Source organism: Python bivittatus, unplaced genomic scaffold (genome assembly GCF_059951505.1).
Source record: "Python bivittatus isolate LINGU-HERP-01145 unplaced genomic scaffold, Pbiv_v1 ctg000670_np1212, whole genome shotgun sequence".
Lineage (NCBI taxonomy): Eukaryota > Metazoa > Chordata > Lepidosauria > Squamata > Pythonidae > Python > Python bivittatus.
In genome coordinates this window covers 4,330,559-4,347,160 of record NW_028277094.1, presented here as the reverse complement: position 1 = coordinate 4,347,160, position 16,602 = coordinate 4,330,559, and the positions used below count along the sequence as shown (strand labels likewise).

Genomic DNA, 16,602 nt, shown 5'->3' with positions numbered 1-16,602 from the left:
ACATTGTTCTATAGGGTAGGGACTGGCAGCACAGCACTTGTAATAGTTGTAAATAATGTCAGCAAACCCTTCTTAAATTAAACACTAAAATGGGCCACATCTTGAAATAACATTCCTACGCTGAAATCTCACAGGGTTTCAAGGGTGCTGACCAGAATGAAAGAATACAAGAGTCCAGAATGAGATCAGCAAAATCTAATGGAATTTGGCCATTTTTCAAGATAGCATCTTTTATTTTATTTTTTGAAAATAGGTATTCCTATTCCAATCATATGACATTGCACAATGGCATCTCAGAAGGTTACCCATCTGCCATAGAGAATGACATCATATTTTTATAGATCATCAAAACACATCTAAGTACCTCCACACTGAGAACCACTTTAGTGTAATGGTTAAGGCACCAGGCTAGAAACCAGGAGACTGTGAGTTTTAGTCCCATCTTAGGCACAAAGCCAGCTGGGTGACTTTGAGCCAGTCCCCCTCTCTCAGCCCTAGGAAGAAGGCAGTGGCAACCCACTTCCGAAATCTTGCCAAGAAAACTGGAGGAACTTGTCCAGGCAGTTGCCAGGAGTCCATACTGATGTGAAGACATACACACACACACCTCTCCAAACCAGTGTTTCATATTCATTCCTTTAACATGAATTAAGGGGGGGGGGGGAGAGAGTTACAGGGTAGAGCTACTTATGAATCTGCAGTATGGTTCCAGTACAGAAACATGCCCCAAAGTCTGTCTAAAAACGAATCATCTTAATCACTGTTCTGAATATTAACAAGGAGGGAGTCAACCAGCTCAGGAGGCCAGCTGTTCCAGAGCTGAGGGGGCTGTGACTTTGAAGCCCTGCCTCTGAGCCCCCACTCCTGTAACTTCTTCAGGATCCTGAAGATTCACAAGCAGTGAATGCAGTAAGAAAAAAAAATAACTCATGTTTCAAGCTAATTCTGAATCCAATTAAGTCAATCAATTCTGAAAGTCAGTTGTAGGCTGTGGTGCCCGCCCTATGGAACATTTTCCTTCCCGAAGTCAGGCTAGCTCCATCCCGGCTATCATTTCAGAAGTCCCTCAAGACCTGGCTATGTCATCTGGCTTGGGGGAACCGGAGATATTTTAGATGGCTCCGCTGTGGTTGATGTTTTTACTCTCTCTTTGTGGTTTGTACATTTTAAATTTTTTATAGTGCTTTTCATTTCTAATAATGACTTTTTATATTTTTATAATACTGTTTTATTTATATATATATATATATATTGGTTGTTTTATTGGTTGTTGTACACCGCCCAGAGTGACCTCTTCTGAGATGAGCGGCCATATAAATGTGATAAATAAATAAACTGAATCCAGCAAATTTCCCCCCTCCCTCGATTATTTTAGGGGAATTGGACTGTGAACTGTTGTGACTCAAGCTCACTGCCCTTCTATGCGTGTGTATATCTGCATGCATATCTATAGAATATTATAAGATAATATCCCATGGTACCATTGTATCAGCTCTGCAGAAAATCCATTCTGCATTTCATAACAGTAGGATTTAAAAATGCACCTTGCATCCCAGAATTAAATATACGGAAAACATTTAAGTTTAATAATTGACAATACAGACAGATAGGCTTTTGTGGAAGTTATTCAAATTCAAAGCTGTTTTTTATAACAATAAGCACTAATTGTGAATTAGTCAACACACAGGGTTGTTGTTGTTTTAGGACTGCTTGTGAGATCAGATTTAGCAGGGCCTCTACAGAATAATTCAATGGTAGACAATTCATACATTCTAAAATCAAAATCAATTCTCAGGGATGAAATACAGGCTTTCATTACACTGGTGCATGGCCTGCCCACATCAAAATTTAGATATTAATGTTAGCAATGAATTGGATTTCATGATGTCTAGCAATAATGCCACTTCTTTAATTAATGAAATAAAACTGGTCTGCTTCAGGGCTGGACGATTTACAGACCAAATCTCATCCTTCAGTGTCTTGACATCATGCAGTCAAAATGGTGACATTTTTAAAGTGTGATTATTTCATTTTTCTTCAGTTTTTATTTCAGTCCTCCCTGATGTTTGCAATTTGTTGTTTGCTTCAAGTAGGGCTGTTTGAAGTTGGATGGTATTTCTTTCAGTCTTTTATGTAACATGAATTGGATATGACCAATTAATTTGATCTTAAGAGTACTCTCAGCAAACAGGCTTTGTTTACATGTCATTGCTATTTCTTCCCTAGGAAATGAAATGCTGTGAAGGTGACTCTTCAAGGTTAGGTAGATGAGTACAACAGAAACAGAATCACTGGCAATAGCGAAGCATATTTCACCGTCATTTCCCACTGGAAAATATCAAGTTTAAAGCCTTACTTTTATGAATGGAGAACACCACAGAGACCATAGTCAATGTAATTTTAAACTCCCCAATTCCTTATTAGTGAGGCTTTTCTTAATTGTCAAGGTTTAATGTGAAAATGTTCTGATGATAATTCTCAAAAGTAGATCCAGGAAGAAGGGAAGAACCCTCTCTCAGATTAGAAGTTGATGAAATCTGAGTGATGGGTGGTCTGAAGGTAAAGCATAAGTCTTAGTAAAACAAACAATGAAGTGTGTGTCTTCCCTGAGATCAATGAAAACCTGTACAAGTAGCATACACAAATACAACCAATAGCACTCTTGAGGATAAAATAACTGGCTGTTTTTTCTTTAACAGTGAAGACACTGTCATCTCGTAGTTGTCCAGAGTTCTGCACCCAGATCTGGTAGCCCTCATAGACTTAGGCATACATTATAGTGTTTGCAGTTCCCATGAACACATTTTGCTAAGGCGTGGAGAAGAATCATCATTATCATCCAGAGACTAAACACAACTCTTGTTTGCTCATCTTCTGTTTCAAAAAGGCTGCAACTGTCAGTTCGATTAATGTATTCACTTTTTGAAATGACTTACAGCTTTGCTTTAAGCAGTAGATACCAAAAATAATGTAAAACAGTTTAGAAGTACTTGGTGTGTCCCTTGTGCATGGTTCCATTACAAGTAAATGGAATGGAATAAAAATACAGATTGCACTATTTCCATGTATTCCACCAAAACATGCATAGTAGTTTCTGGTGACTATCTGAAACTAGTGAATTGGCATCATTATTTTTCATTGTCATCTGTAGCAGAATCACTTAAGGTGACAGCCCCTGCTCATTTTAGGGCTATGTTGCTCTCTTTCCCTCTCTCTGAATGCACCCCAGCTTGTGAAAATAGATGGCTTCGGCTCCATTCTTTCAAAACAAGAGACCAAGTCATATTAAGTGCATTTCTTAAATGTAGTTTATAGAATTTCTTACTCTTCAAAGATTCATTGGTGAACTTGCATCAATGTGAGTGCACTCAACGTTGTTTTAAAAATTAGGGAATATTACTTCATTGCCTTTTAGCCTGCATTGTTTCCAGTTTGTGTAGTGGGTGCTATTTCCGAATAATTTTAACAACTTGTAGAAGTACTTTTAGAAACTATAGCACTTAGAAAAAGCATTCTTTGTATTCCTAGATCTTCCTAGAATGTAGCTACACAACTACCTTTGATGAATCTGCAGTGACATCTTCAGAGACAATCTGTGGCCATTCCTTTTGTTTGTTACTTGTCCCTGGGCTACTTTTAAAAAGAAACCCAAAGACGTGGAATTGTAATTATATCAGCTTCCAAGCAGTTGATCAGGCACAGTGCTTGTGTGACAGTGTGGTCCTGCAAGAAGGATTTTTCTTTTTCTTTTAGAAAGCAAAAGCAAACTACCTCAAAAATTTAAATTTTGTCAGTCTTGGAACAACCTGGACCTTAGTCTAGGTCTCCAGCTCACCTCCAGACACAACATCTTTATGTTGCTAATTCAGGTGCTCACTTTCACCTTTCACTAAGCAGTCTTAGTGCTTCTGAGCTGACTCCTTTGATCCAATTTGTGTTAAAATAATAATATATGCAACTTCTGTACTGAGCGTCTTTCAGCTAACTCACAAAATCACTGGGATTCTATATGCAAGGATAGAGCTCCTTACAGAATGAAGTATTTTGCTGTATTGCTCTTCCATACTGCTGCTTCCGTAGTCTTTATCTGCCAGTTAGAGAAGCTTTATCACAATAATCTGGCTTGCCAAGAATCATAATCTTCTATGACATCTCTCAGAAGTTCCATGTCAAGCTTGATGTTTCTGTGCAATGTTGAATGCGAACTGGGTCTGTTGTTATTGTTTCACACCACCCACTGGGAAACATGGAAACACAGAGCTCGTCTACTGCTTTGGTACCAATTTCTGAAAAGGTCTTGTTTGCTTATTTTTGTTTTGTTGAAACAAGAACTTCTATTCACTCCTTGGGGATGAGTTTTCAGTTTCATAAGGATAGATTGGATGGATGGATGGATGGATGGATGGATGGATGGATGGATGGATGGATGGATGGATTCATTTGTGCGCCCATGCACTTTTTTTTCAGCAGTATTAGGGAAATATCTGGTTAGCCATTTTAAACTTTGGCCTTCTATTGTGTATTAATTTTGTATGAGTTAAGAATTTATTGAGGTAATGGCCCGCAACACAGAACACATTTCCTTATCTTGCAACTTTAAAATTATTATGGTTGATTGCACAGTCAGCCAGATGTTTAGACTGGATTTGGCATTTTTATCCACCTATCGAGTCCTTCCCCAGGATCTGGGATAGGCAGGTATTGTTTGACGGTTTGATGGTGTAAAGGTATCGTCGCAGGATATAAGGTGTTCTGAGTAAAGCTGCCTTTTGCAATGGACTGATGATGATTTTGTCAATGCGGATGGTCTTCAACTGGTGCTCCAGATGTTTTGGGATTGCACCTAAGGCGCCTATAACTATTGGCACTATCTTTGCTTTCTTTTGCCGTATCTTTGTCATTCTACTTCTATTTGCAGGTCTTTATATTTTGTGATTTTCTCCAGTTCTTTCTCTTCTATTCTGCTGTCTCCAGGTATTGCAGTATCCACTATCCAGACTTTTTTGTCTTTCTTATCAACAGTTGTTAAGTCTGGGGTGTGGTGTGGCAGGTGCTTGTCTGTTTGAATTCTAAAGTCCCAGAGCACTTTAGCTTCTTCATTTCCTATTACTTTGTCTGTTTTGTGGTGGTTCCTCCTCCTCCTCCTCCTCCTCCTCCTCCTCCTCCTCCTCCTCCTCCTCCTCCTCCTCCTCTTTGTGGGGTTTTAGTTGATTAGTAAATGTCAAAGAAAGCTTTTAGGACTACAACTGGTCTTTGGATATAACTGCACATTTACTTTATAACTTAATACCAAAAAAGATTTGTGATTTCTTAGTTTTAACAATTTATCATTGCAGTTCTCTTCTCAACCATGTCAGTGTGTAAAGATCTGTTCGTCAGACCTGTAAAAATAGGTATGATGTGTGATAAACTCATTTCTGTTTTATTTGTGGTGAAGCAGTAAAATACCAGTCAATGTAGCTGATGTGAATCCTAGTAGGAAAACAGAAGACTATTAAATCTTGTTTTCCCCACTCCATCTGAACTCCTTCTGTTATCATGTAACTTATCTTAAGGATCCAATTTCCCAAACAAAGGATTCATTTCTTCCTTCAATTAACTCAGATGAGGTTTCAGATAGACTTTACATTGAAAATAAAAGATGATCTTTTTGTCATTAAGGAAATACTTTTTCACCCTTTGACTTATCAAGCAGATAGCAACTTTTCCTAAAAAAATCTGTGCTGTTTAATCCCTTTTCCCCTCTATCCAATTACTTTGTTTTCTAGATGAGTCAGTAGCTTCAATAACCTTACTTACTTAGATGTTTTCTTTCTTTATTATTATTTTTCTCTGCATGAAAAAAAATCTTGCCACCAAGTTGTTTTTCTTTCATTTGTTTTTCATTTATGCCTTTTTCTCCTGGCACCTCATTAGAAAGTAGAAAAGTTACCATTTTGTTATTTATACTTTAATCATCTCTTTTTATTGTTAAATGACAGTAGCCACATAAGACATGCTAACTTGATCTGTTTTATGCAATTTACTGTTTCCTTTTTTCAAACATCTGTAATTTGTACTTTCTGTAGTTATAATTGATTTTTTTTTCCATAATGAAATTGTCCTCATTATAGAGAAGTGACTCTGACACCTTCACCCTGGTCTTCCGTTAATGTGACCACTTTAAGCGTTATAAAGGAGTTTGAACATGCTTATTTTCTGTTCAACGGTAGTGTTATTCTTTTGAGGGTGGGATAGCTTTCCATTTTATTATGGAAAAAGGAGCAAAACTAGAGGTCTAGGAGATTAGAAATAATAAGAATAAAGTCCCAAAAAAGTTCAGACATGAGTGCAAACATGTCTTTAGCAAGATCGCAAGATGCATCTGTTGTTGGATTATTCTACTTCACAAAGATATATATGAAATGGAAGGATGTTTATTTTGAAATTGGAACAGAACACTGCCTGGAATGTTTTATTTCCATTCCAGCAAAACAAAACTGCTTGATAATGACTGTTATCAGCCAGCCAACTTACAAAGAGATTGGTGAAAGGATTTATTTTTTTAAGCAAACAAACAAAAATCACTCTGCACACACACACAAACACAGAATTCTAGACAGCTCTGACTGGCAGAACTGGGAACTGTCTATTCTTATCCTAAAGCATTTCTTCCAACTCATAGGACCAAAAACTAATCCTCTCAATTAGCAGTTAATTTGCATCTTCCAGCTTGAATGTTCCATCCCAATCAAGAAGATACAATTGTGCTTTTGCTGCTATGGAGCGATATTCATTCATTCATTCATTCATTCATTCATTCATTCATTTATTTATTTATTTATTTATTTATTTATTTATTTATTTATTTATTTAAAAGTGTTGCAGAGACCAGTCCTAACAGTAAAAAATCATTTATATTTTCAATATTAGTCAAAGTAGAATCAGTACAAGGTAACTTATTAACCTAATAACTTAGGTTAAGAGTTTATTTTTCTCACAAAAGAATTTTGTATAGAATGTGTAGAACTTACTGTGTATCCACTCTACATTGGAATTTCTTTTTTTCCTGGAGAAAATCAGTATTTACTATGCATTTATATAATTAATACTGTACATTTAATTTCAGCAGAAAATGCAGTGCTGCTTTGAAGGGAGCGCTTGCAGTCATCCAGTTACGTTAAAGAACAAAATATGCTAATAAAAAAAACCTTTTCCCATTTCCCCTTATCTTTAAACACCAAAAAAAAAAAAAATCAAATGAAATGGGCAGATAAAGATAAAGGTAATCTGGCTTTTTAAAATGGAAACGCTTAGCCTTTTTATTGATTTTTTATGCACATTTTGAATCCTGATATTAGGCTTCAGCCCTTGTACGTTGGTTCTCATGCTCTTTCATCAAGGGAGATTCAGCATGCTGACTTCATAGGCCATCAAAATTAAGGTAGGGCAGTGATGCAAATCCTGGACTTTTGGAACAGATTGATCAAGTCCTCCAATGTACTGTTACAATTACATTTCCTGACAGACTGATACTGAAGCAAGTGATGCCCATAATTTAACACCTGTTAGCTGGCTTTTTATTTTGTCTAAACAATTTCATTTCTTTACAGCCTTTTATTCAATACAATTTATCGGTCACAACCTGCCCTGTGCTCAGGTCTGTTTAGCTAGCTAAGATCTGCCTTTTCCGTGAAGCACATCAAGCTGAATATCTAGAAATCATCCCCGCAGCATCAGTAAGGATTTTTATGTATTTCTGAAGTCTGCTGATTGAGACGACGACAACCAAAAAAAAACCTCTTTGACAAGTGGGCAGAACATTTTTTTTTTTACTTGCCTGAGGCAGTTTTGAAAACAACAACTTGCAGAGCACCGGAAGGTTATTGAAAAGAAAAAAAATGTAACGAAAGTAAAAATTTGTTAGGGTTGGTGGTTGCTGGGAACAACAAGAAGTTTAGTTGTTTCAGAAAGTGGCTCCAAAATTGAATATATGCCTCATTCTTGCTTCACTATCCCTTATATTCATTTTTGCAGGCAAAAAGTCTTTAAGCTACTAGACTTCTAATTCCGATGAGGACATAGTGAAGTTTTGTTTCGATTATCAGGTCACATTGTCCAAATCTATCTTAATCCATAGAATTATTTTTATTTATTTATTTATTTTGCCACGGTCTTAAAACTACAGGCCAACTACTTGTAGGCCATAGCAACTGAGGGTATGTAGTGTATATTTTGTATTAACCCAGTGAAGATTAATATGACTATTTTGTATCTTGCTCTTATGTAATAATAAACAGGCTAGGCAGTAAATAACCCTAGACTAAATTGGGAAACTCATATCCGAAATCACAATTCATATCAAATTCTACTCCCCATTTGGGTTCTCGCTATCACTATGAGAGCCCATTGAGTCATATCCATCTTGTTCCTTCTTCTCAGGTGCTCCCAAGTGTCCCGAAGCATTTGAGGTCTTTTCCTTAATCCCAAATCTAGATAACTAGAAGGTCGCCTACGACAATAGTGTTTTTCCAACTTTTAACGAAGTATTTTTTTTTGTGCTTACCTTATTCTGGGATTGTATTAAATGGTAATCTCAGAGCTACCATTTCTACTGTTTATCTTTCTTTCTTTTTTCCAAACCTTATTTGGAAAATCCTCGTCTCTATGTTAAAACTTGTAGAAATAGAGTAATAGTCCTCATGTAGGGGGATAGTTACAGTAAGCAAGCTGTGTTTCTCTGGGATTGGTCCCTTTTATTACTCTTGCATCCTGGTTGTCTGAGTGACCTGAGCAAATCATAAAGCTATAAATAAATAAAGCTAACCATAAGTGCATATGGACGCTCCAGTCTCTCTCTCTCTCTCTCTCTCTGTGTATGTGTGTGTGTGTGTGTGTGTGTGTGTGTGTATATATATATATATATATATGTGTGTGTGTGTGTGTGTGTGTATCTTCTCTCTACTTTCCTGTTGGGCCAGGCACATCTTTAAATCCTGGTTCTCCAGAAGCAGTCCATTCTAAATAAATACATTTCAGTTGATTGTGAGTGGTTGTAGTATAATGCCCACTTTATGTTGAAGTTTATCCATATTTAATAGAGCACTTGTTCCACTGCTCAGAAGTCATCCATTAAAAGTCTGTTACTCATTTAATTTTCTTCTGTCTGGAGTTACCTGTTTACTCTCTGGAGGTCCTGTTCTGGAGTGATTTGTGTGTTAAAAGGTTACCAGATTAAAAAATGCAGCATGTAGTATTGTTTCTTAAAGAAACCGTAATCCCCCTGGTGCTTTGAAAGGTGACATTACAGTATGTTTTCTCTCCCCTCCAGGCAACTAAGAATACAAGCCAAGTCTATAATAAACAAGGTTTCCTCAATTTGCTGTACATAAATAACAATAGACTCCTGTGTTTCATATTATTACTACAGGAAGCATTGAAGGAGAACCATAAAAGAAGAGAACTGGAGGAGAAGACAAAGAGAGCCAAACTTGCAAAAGAGAAAGCAGAACGTGAAAAATTGGAGCGGCAACGGAAGAAAAAGCAACTGATTGACATGAATAAAGGTAAGGCCACATTACTGGTTTGGATGAAGCAAGATTTGATAGATTGGTAATAAAAACACTTAACTCGGTATTAATGACAGAGAACAAACTCTTTCCAAACATTTTCACAGAGGTTCTTTTTTAATGCTGTGTTCGCTTTCGTACTGTTATTTGTTAGATGTTGCATTTTCTCAGGTCTTTCGTATTGAGTTCAATGAGTTTTACATGTGGCTTTTTCTTTAGAAGCATAACTGTATTTGTTTTAGGCTTTTAAGTTATCAATATTTTGCAAGCGTCTTCCTAAGAGGGTGAGTGGCAGTCAACACCTTTCTTCTGCAGTTTGAGGCTGTCCTTACTGTAGATGGATGTTCTCTCAATGGTCCATTTTTCCGTGAGCTGCCACAGCTAGCTTTATTGGTGAGCTTTGCAGATTGACAATCGGATATGATATAGGAAGCCACGCTGAGCTTGCTGGGTAGCTGAACTGACACTTCATTGTGTGTGAGGGCATTTGATGAGCGAGGGCGCACGAAGGAAGGGAGGGAAAGAATCAATAGGCTCTTAATATCTCTGCTTTGCAGAGTTGGAAAGGACTGTTGAAATGCATGCTTTATTCTCCATCCCATTGGATTTCCGAAACAGAAGAGAGATGACACAGATATGAATTAGATTGAACGAGAGATTACTTCACTCTGCAGTTTGCGGTTCCCCCTTCTGTGATCATTTCAGTTCTGTGGTGAGGCACAGCTTAATCCTTCCCAATCATAAAACACATAAAAATGCACAGTGTGTGACTGTAGCTTGTCCTTTCTACCCAGTGAGCAAATCTGATGGGATTCAGTCCAAGTAAAAATAGCAATATTTCTCTCTTGACAAATATTATACAAGATGCCAAGGTATATTAGTTGTGTATCAGAATAAATCATGTAATGAGTGTGAATTGAGGTAGTGGGACTCCTGTGGGCTTGAACCAGTCACATGTGCCTTACAATAAAATCAGCACAGGTTGTCATGAATATTTTAAAAAAAGAGCATCTTTGATTCGTAATCTATTATTCAGCAAAATAATTAGTGGTGTGTTATTTTATGGGTTTTTTTTAGCTTGTAAAAAATTGAAGGTATGTGTTTGTATACATACTGTGCTGTAATAGGTTTGTTCCTTTGATAGCTTCAGCAAAGCTCTACTCATATTTTTTCCCTTCTAATTCCAAATTAATGTTCTGTTGATCCTTCCAATTGAAAGGATTTTTAAGGCTATGCTCTGCATTATCACATTTCCCCACCCTTTCAGTGTGTCTTTTTAAGACATATTTCATTGTTGATTCAAGTTCTGACCAGTTCATCTAGTACATTTCACCCCCCAAACAAACCATACAATCTGCCTACTCTCTCCAACGTAATTCGCTAAGTATGTGTGCATATATACACCCACATAGGCACTGTTCCTCTAGATATAAGTTGCCTTTCATTGCACAAAAGAGACAGTTGAGGGGCCAAAGGACAATAATAAGTCTAATTCAGATCACAAGTCACAGGGTTGTTTTTTTTTTTCCCTGCCACTTTGAATTATGGCAAGAATATTAGAAATTTATGGAGCTATTACATAACTTGTACACACAAATCTGCATTCAATCTGGATATGAATCTATAATCTTATGTAACACTAAGCCTATATAACAATTCAGTTATGAAATGTCTTATAAGGCATGTAAGTATGTAGAATGGAGCAAAGGCCGCATGGAAGAGCACAAGGTTTTAATGCAAAAAATGTATTAGAAAACATTTTGATGCACATATTACTTAATCAGAAACAATTTCAGTCTTCATTATCACTGATTACCATGGCAATTAAAATAACCTGTAAACTTAGTGGCATAAGAATAAAAGAAAGAATGAGCTGCCTCACTTACAATTAGTGTTGAATTAATTGTTTTGAAAGGTACATTAACATTCCCTTAACACAGATGAAGATAATAGAGTGAGTTCATTATTGGGGATTGACGGCTATCTGGCATGTCAAGGTATTTCGCCTCGGAAAACACATTAGCATCCAAATAGCTAAACCCTAAGCCCATGTCTATTAATATTCAAAATTACATTATTGTGAATAGCTTCATTGTACTTCATGCAATAGAGTTAATTCTGTCCTACTGATTAACAATCCAATGTAAAGAGACCCAATTGCTGTTAAAATAGATACATCAGTCAGTTTTAACTTCACTTGACAGATCTAGGTAACTAATGCAGTTCTGAAATGTATGAAGTATAGTTATTGTAACAGACATTTTATCTGTAGTGAATCTGTCATCTAATTGCCTTTGCAATGCACCTAAACCATCTGGTTTATAACAGTCTGATGATCACATGCATGAGCATTCTTTGGTTTCATTGATCATGATAATTGATCAAAGGAGAAAAAAAATCTTGAAACATCACAAGGACAAATGATGTCTTGATGGATTGCTAAAACAGGATTTCTGAGGGTAAGACCACTCTAATCTGGATGAATGATGAAACCATTTCATTCCATCACCATAGAGTCATCATGACCTCAGCTATCTTCACAAGACCATTTGTATAGCACAGTCTGTGCCTTTCTAGTGAGTAGTATACCACAGAAATATTACATACCTTGCTTTGTAACCCAAGCACTACGGTCCCTTGAACACTTTTCCCTTATGCAAAGGGAAATTTGAAATAATTGCTGTCTGGATTTGGCATCTTGGTATACTTGATACCTGATTGTCCTACATCTGAGGAATAAGTAGGACTCAAAGTACTTTTAGGAGCAATGCCAGGATATAGAAAAATGATAAAACTTTGCTGCAGATATCATAGTAGTGGTCAACCCATTAAAAAAGAGAAAATAATATATTTAGTTTAACAATACACATACATAATAAATGAGTTTATCAGCACATTGGAAATGTACTGTGTGTGCTTCGAAGGAAGGTATAGAAGCAGTAGATTGAGCATAGTTGGTAGAAGGCAGTAATTCCATCTACTACAACACAACCTACACAAGCTATGAAAAGGATCACACTGCCATTCATCAGAAATGTCTCAGAAACCACCAACAGACCATTACAACCACATGGCATCTCTGTAGCACACAAACCAACAAAATCACTCCAAAATATCCTAAGTAAACCAAAAGATCCAGTAGCCCAAGAAGAAAAAACAGGAGTCATCTACAACAGACAGCTTAAGGACTATAACAAACCCTACATAGGACAGACAGGCAGAAGACTGCCAGAGCACATCCACGAGCACCAACGAGCAGTCAGAAGACATGATGAAAATTCCTTAATCTCACAACACATGGACAGACTCAACCATCATTTTAACTGGGAAACTGTCTGCATTTTAGACCAAGCCAAATCCAAATATGCAAGAGAATTCTTGGAAGCCTGGTATTCAAACAAGGCAGCAAATAAGGGACACATAGAGATAAACAGCATCTACATACTATTCAAAAGAGACAAAAGACCAGAAGATCGCCTCACCAGCAATCAATCATCAGCGATCATCACCTAGATAAGCAAAGGTTACCACCAGGCACACAATCAAGCAGTAAACATAAGCTACTCAAGGAACTTCCAGAGGAGCAAAACAAAACCCCCACCCCCTCCAGCACCAGCACTGGCAAGGCAGGCCACAGCACATAAATAGAGAGCAAACCCCATCCCATTTTAGCACTGAAGATGTTACCTAGCCAGGTAATGAAATGTTTGCAAGAAAAGAACCAGGCTCAGAGAACCCCAAGGACTTCACAGTAATTCCATAGATTTTCTAATACATATATTCCACTGAAAACTGTGTCCCTTTTTTTTCTACTTAGCTTCCAGTCATACCCTACCAACACCTCGAGACAACCCAACACACTCTGACATCTTCATTTCCTATTCAGGTTGACAGTGAAATGTAAAGTGCTCTCTGTTGGAGTCCATATAATGTATCTGCGTATGTACGTCATATTAACACATGGTTTGAGCAAAGAACTTTCTTTGCCGTTCTTTTGGCAGATAGAAAAAAATTATAGCCAATACTGATTTAAAAAAAGCCTAGAAAAGCCTCCTTTTCCCCTAGCTCTACTTCTTTGCAACTGCAAAAAGTAGTAGGAATATTTGATGGGCAGTCCAAAAGAGTGGGCTTAGTGGGGTATGTTATTCAGGCCTGTATTAAAGGGACGCTGCGAACCAAACCCTAACAAACAGAAGGAAGTAATCCCTTAAGCAATAAAATAAATTGATGATGATGATGATGATGATGATGATGATGATGTTACACATGAAACCTTAAAACAAATCCTGACCAATTAAAGTCATTATTCCCTTTGTCTCCTAGCACTGTGATGTTTTCCTGGTAAAAAAATAATACATTTGGTGATCAGCATCAGAAGCAACTCACAAATGATGAAAGTGCCCTTTTACATCTGTATAGGTTTCTTCTAATTAAAGATAAATCCTGAAGTCTGGCTGTAGTTTCTATTAAATATATTCAGTTTGATGATATGCCATATAATATGAAGTAATGAGTTATTTAGTATAAAACATGGTCAGTTTTATTTAAGCCAAGGGAAGAAAAATACTGTCTCGCTCTACTCAATTTCTTTTCCATATGCTTATTGCTATTAACAAGCAAGAGAGGAGAATTGTGCATATATAAATGACTGGATTCCTTTCCTCATGTTACTGCATTCTTAAAAGCTACAGTAACTCTCTTAAACTCCATTCATATGGTTAGTTCTGCCAGATAGATATGACTACTTCTTGAAGTGTTTTACGCATAATTTGAAGGGGGAAAAAAAGACCCTAGCATGTGGTTTCAGACATCTTAAAACCCAGCTATAAGAGAGTTCACTATTCAGAATTTAAAATATTACACAATCTTTCTCTGAAGTTCTAGAAAATACTTAAATCTAAATACATGACTGCAAACAGCAATGTTTCAGGAATGCACTCCTGCATTTCTTAATTTCTTATCTCCAGGGAGACAGGCAAAGAAAACGGAATATTCAATATTGTAACACTGATACAGAAAGTTGAAAAAGACAAGAAACCAAGCAGTGTGCTTATTTTGATGCTTTCCAGAGTGTACAGAACATTTGCTAGCATGTTTGTTGTATCATGAAGCTAAACAAGTAAAAGGCGATCACCTTAGGTGCTATTTTTGTGTTACCTTCCAGTTCTGTGCTTTCATTTTCTTAATGAGGCTAGAGTACTGTGAAATATCAGACTCAAGTTATCTCTGTGGTCCTGTAGATTTATGCAGGGTTTGTCTCCTCCCTCCCTCCCTCCCTCCCAGCTTAGGTTAGGGTGAATCTTTCAAATCCTGAATAAAATAATATTAGCAAGGTTGCTAATAGAGCCATTCGGTTTACGGTACCATGAAAATCATCTGATCTCTATTACAGTTTGCATGTACACGGTTAGCACCTCAATTCTTATTCCTGCCAATCCTGTTTTTTAAATGCCATTTTTTCCTCACCGTATGTTCCTGTTGAGATGACAGAAGATGGTCTTCGAACTTTCAGGCTTTGAAAGAATCAAGATAATGCCCCTCCGGAATGATCCTGAAGCCCCAAAGATGAAATGGTTGGCAAAGGTGACTCAAGGCATGCTCTCTGTGCCCCTGTGTTCTCAAAAGAGGGTACTATGCTAAAAGACAGAAATTTGAAAGAGAAGTCCATTCTCAGTCGGCGACTCCAAATGTAAAGCCTTTCTTGCGCCATTGTAAATAAGATGATGATATTTACGCAGAAAAGCGAGCAAGGCATAGCAGTCTGCCTCTGGAAGTTATTTAATAGGGAAAAGTAGCCTGTGAAGGAAGATCAGCCAAGTAACATTAGAAGTTTCCAGGCACTGAAATGAATTTGCTTGCCCTTATTCTTCTTCCAGTATACTGGATTATTTTGTGATTGAGATACAGTGCAAACATTTTTAAAAAAATTTGGAAGACAACGTGGCTGTTGCTTGGAACTTGAATTTGACCCTGAAGGGGATGGACCAAGGAGTGGTTTTTTACTCCTTAGTTGTCTGGCAGGGAAATAATAGTCTCCAATAATACAGTTCTTCAGGCAAGAACATGTTATGCACCATTTCATGTATAAAAACCAAGGGAACAAAACAGGGTACAATGTTTAAGTTGGACCCTGGCTTAAAATGACACAGCATGCCCTTTTGGAGAGTTATAGCCCCTGCTCTCTGATCGATGTGGAAAGTCTACCATCAACAGAAAAAGATGATTACGTTCATGTTGCTTATTCTATGACGGTGTTGAATAACACACATAAGCTGGAATTCTCCATTGTTGTGCCTTATCAGGATTGCAAGAGGACAACCCCAAGAAGCTAAATTTTACCTACCAACCATTGGGCTACAATCTTATCCATGACTATACCCTACTTGATGCTGTGAAGGCTGTCAGTATTTAGTCATTCATATATAATTTACTGGAAACAAGGGAAATATGTCAGGATGATTACCCTTTTTCTTTCTGTCCAGGGGGGCACAGATTATTTATTCCATAGCTCTGTAAAATATGCAGCGTATTAATAGGTCATCCTCTTGTCAAGCTTCTAAAGTTTTCTGCATGTATATCCTTCTTTGATTACTACCCAAATCCCTAACTGCCCTTATTAACTATATCTGTGTGCTCTGTAATTAACTTTTTGTTTGTTTTAAAACATAATGAAAAAGCCAGGAGGGAAGCCATAGGTCCATTCTGAAGGATCTCCTTGGAATAACCCTGAACATTTCAATTAGTATATTGCTGACCAAAAAAACCCCCCACCCTGCCATTGTGGTGTTGTCAGTCAGTCAACTGAGATATAAGGAAGATTTCACATTCTTTTCCAACTCAGAACAGATGCTCACCTATTTATGTTGGGATACCTCGTCCTATTTTAATTAAAAAGTTGCTATTATTCTATACATATTTGAAGAAAAATGTGTATGGGAAAACATGGCCTTCAAGGTTATCCTTCTAAGCATGTAGAATTCATTTAGGAAGCTGTGAAAATACAGTCAACACTGATTTCAGATGACTATAAATCTTCATGGTAAATATCTAACTG

At 37.1% G+C, this 16,602-nt stretch overlaps 1 protein-coding gene across 4 annotated transcripts in view; it reads left to right on the top strand.

Moving 5' to 3' along the window:
- DIAPH2 (diaphanous related formin 2) overlaps positions 1 to 16,602 on the top strand; it is a 259,065-nt gene that overhangs the window by 166,948 nt on the left and 75,515 nt on the right. For all 4 annotated transcript variants that reach the window (XM_088151773.1, XM_088151771.1, XM_088151772.1 and 1 more), the window contains one exon: positions 9,410 to 9,545. In XM_088151773.1, the coding sequence (XP_088007899.1) occupies positions 9,410 to 9,545 (136 nt within the window). The remainder of the gene's footprint in view (positions 1 to 9,409; positions 9,546 to 16,602) is intronic.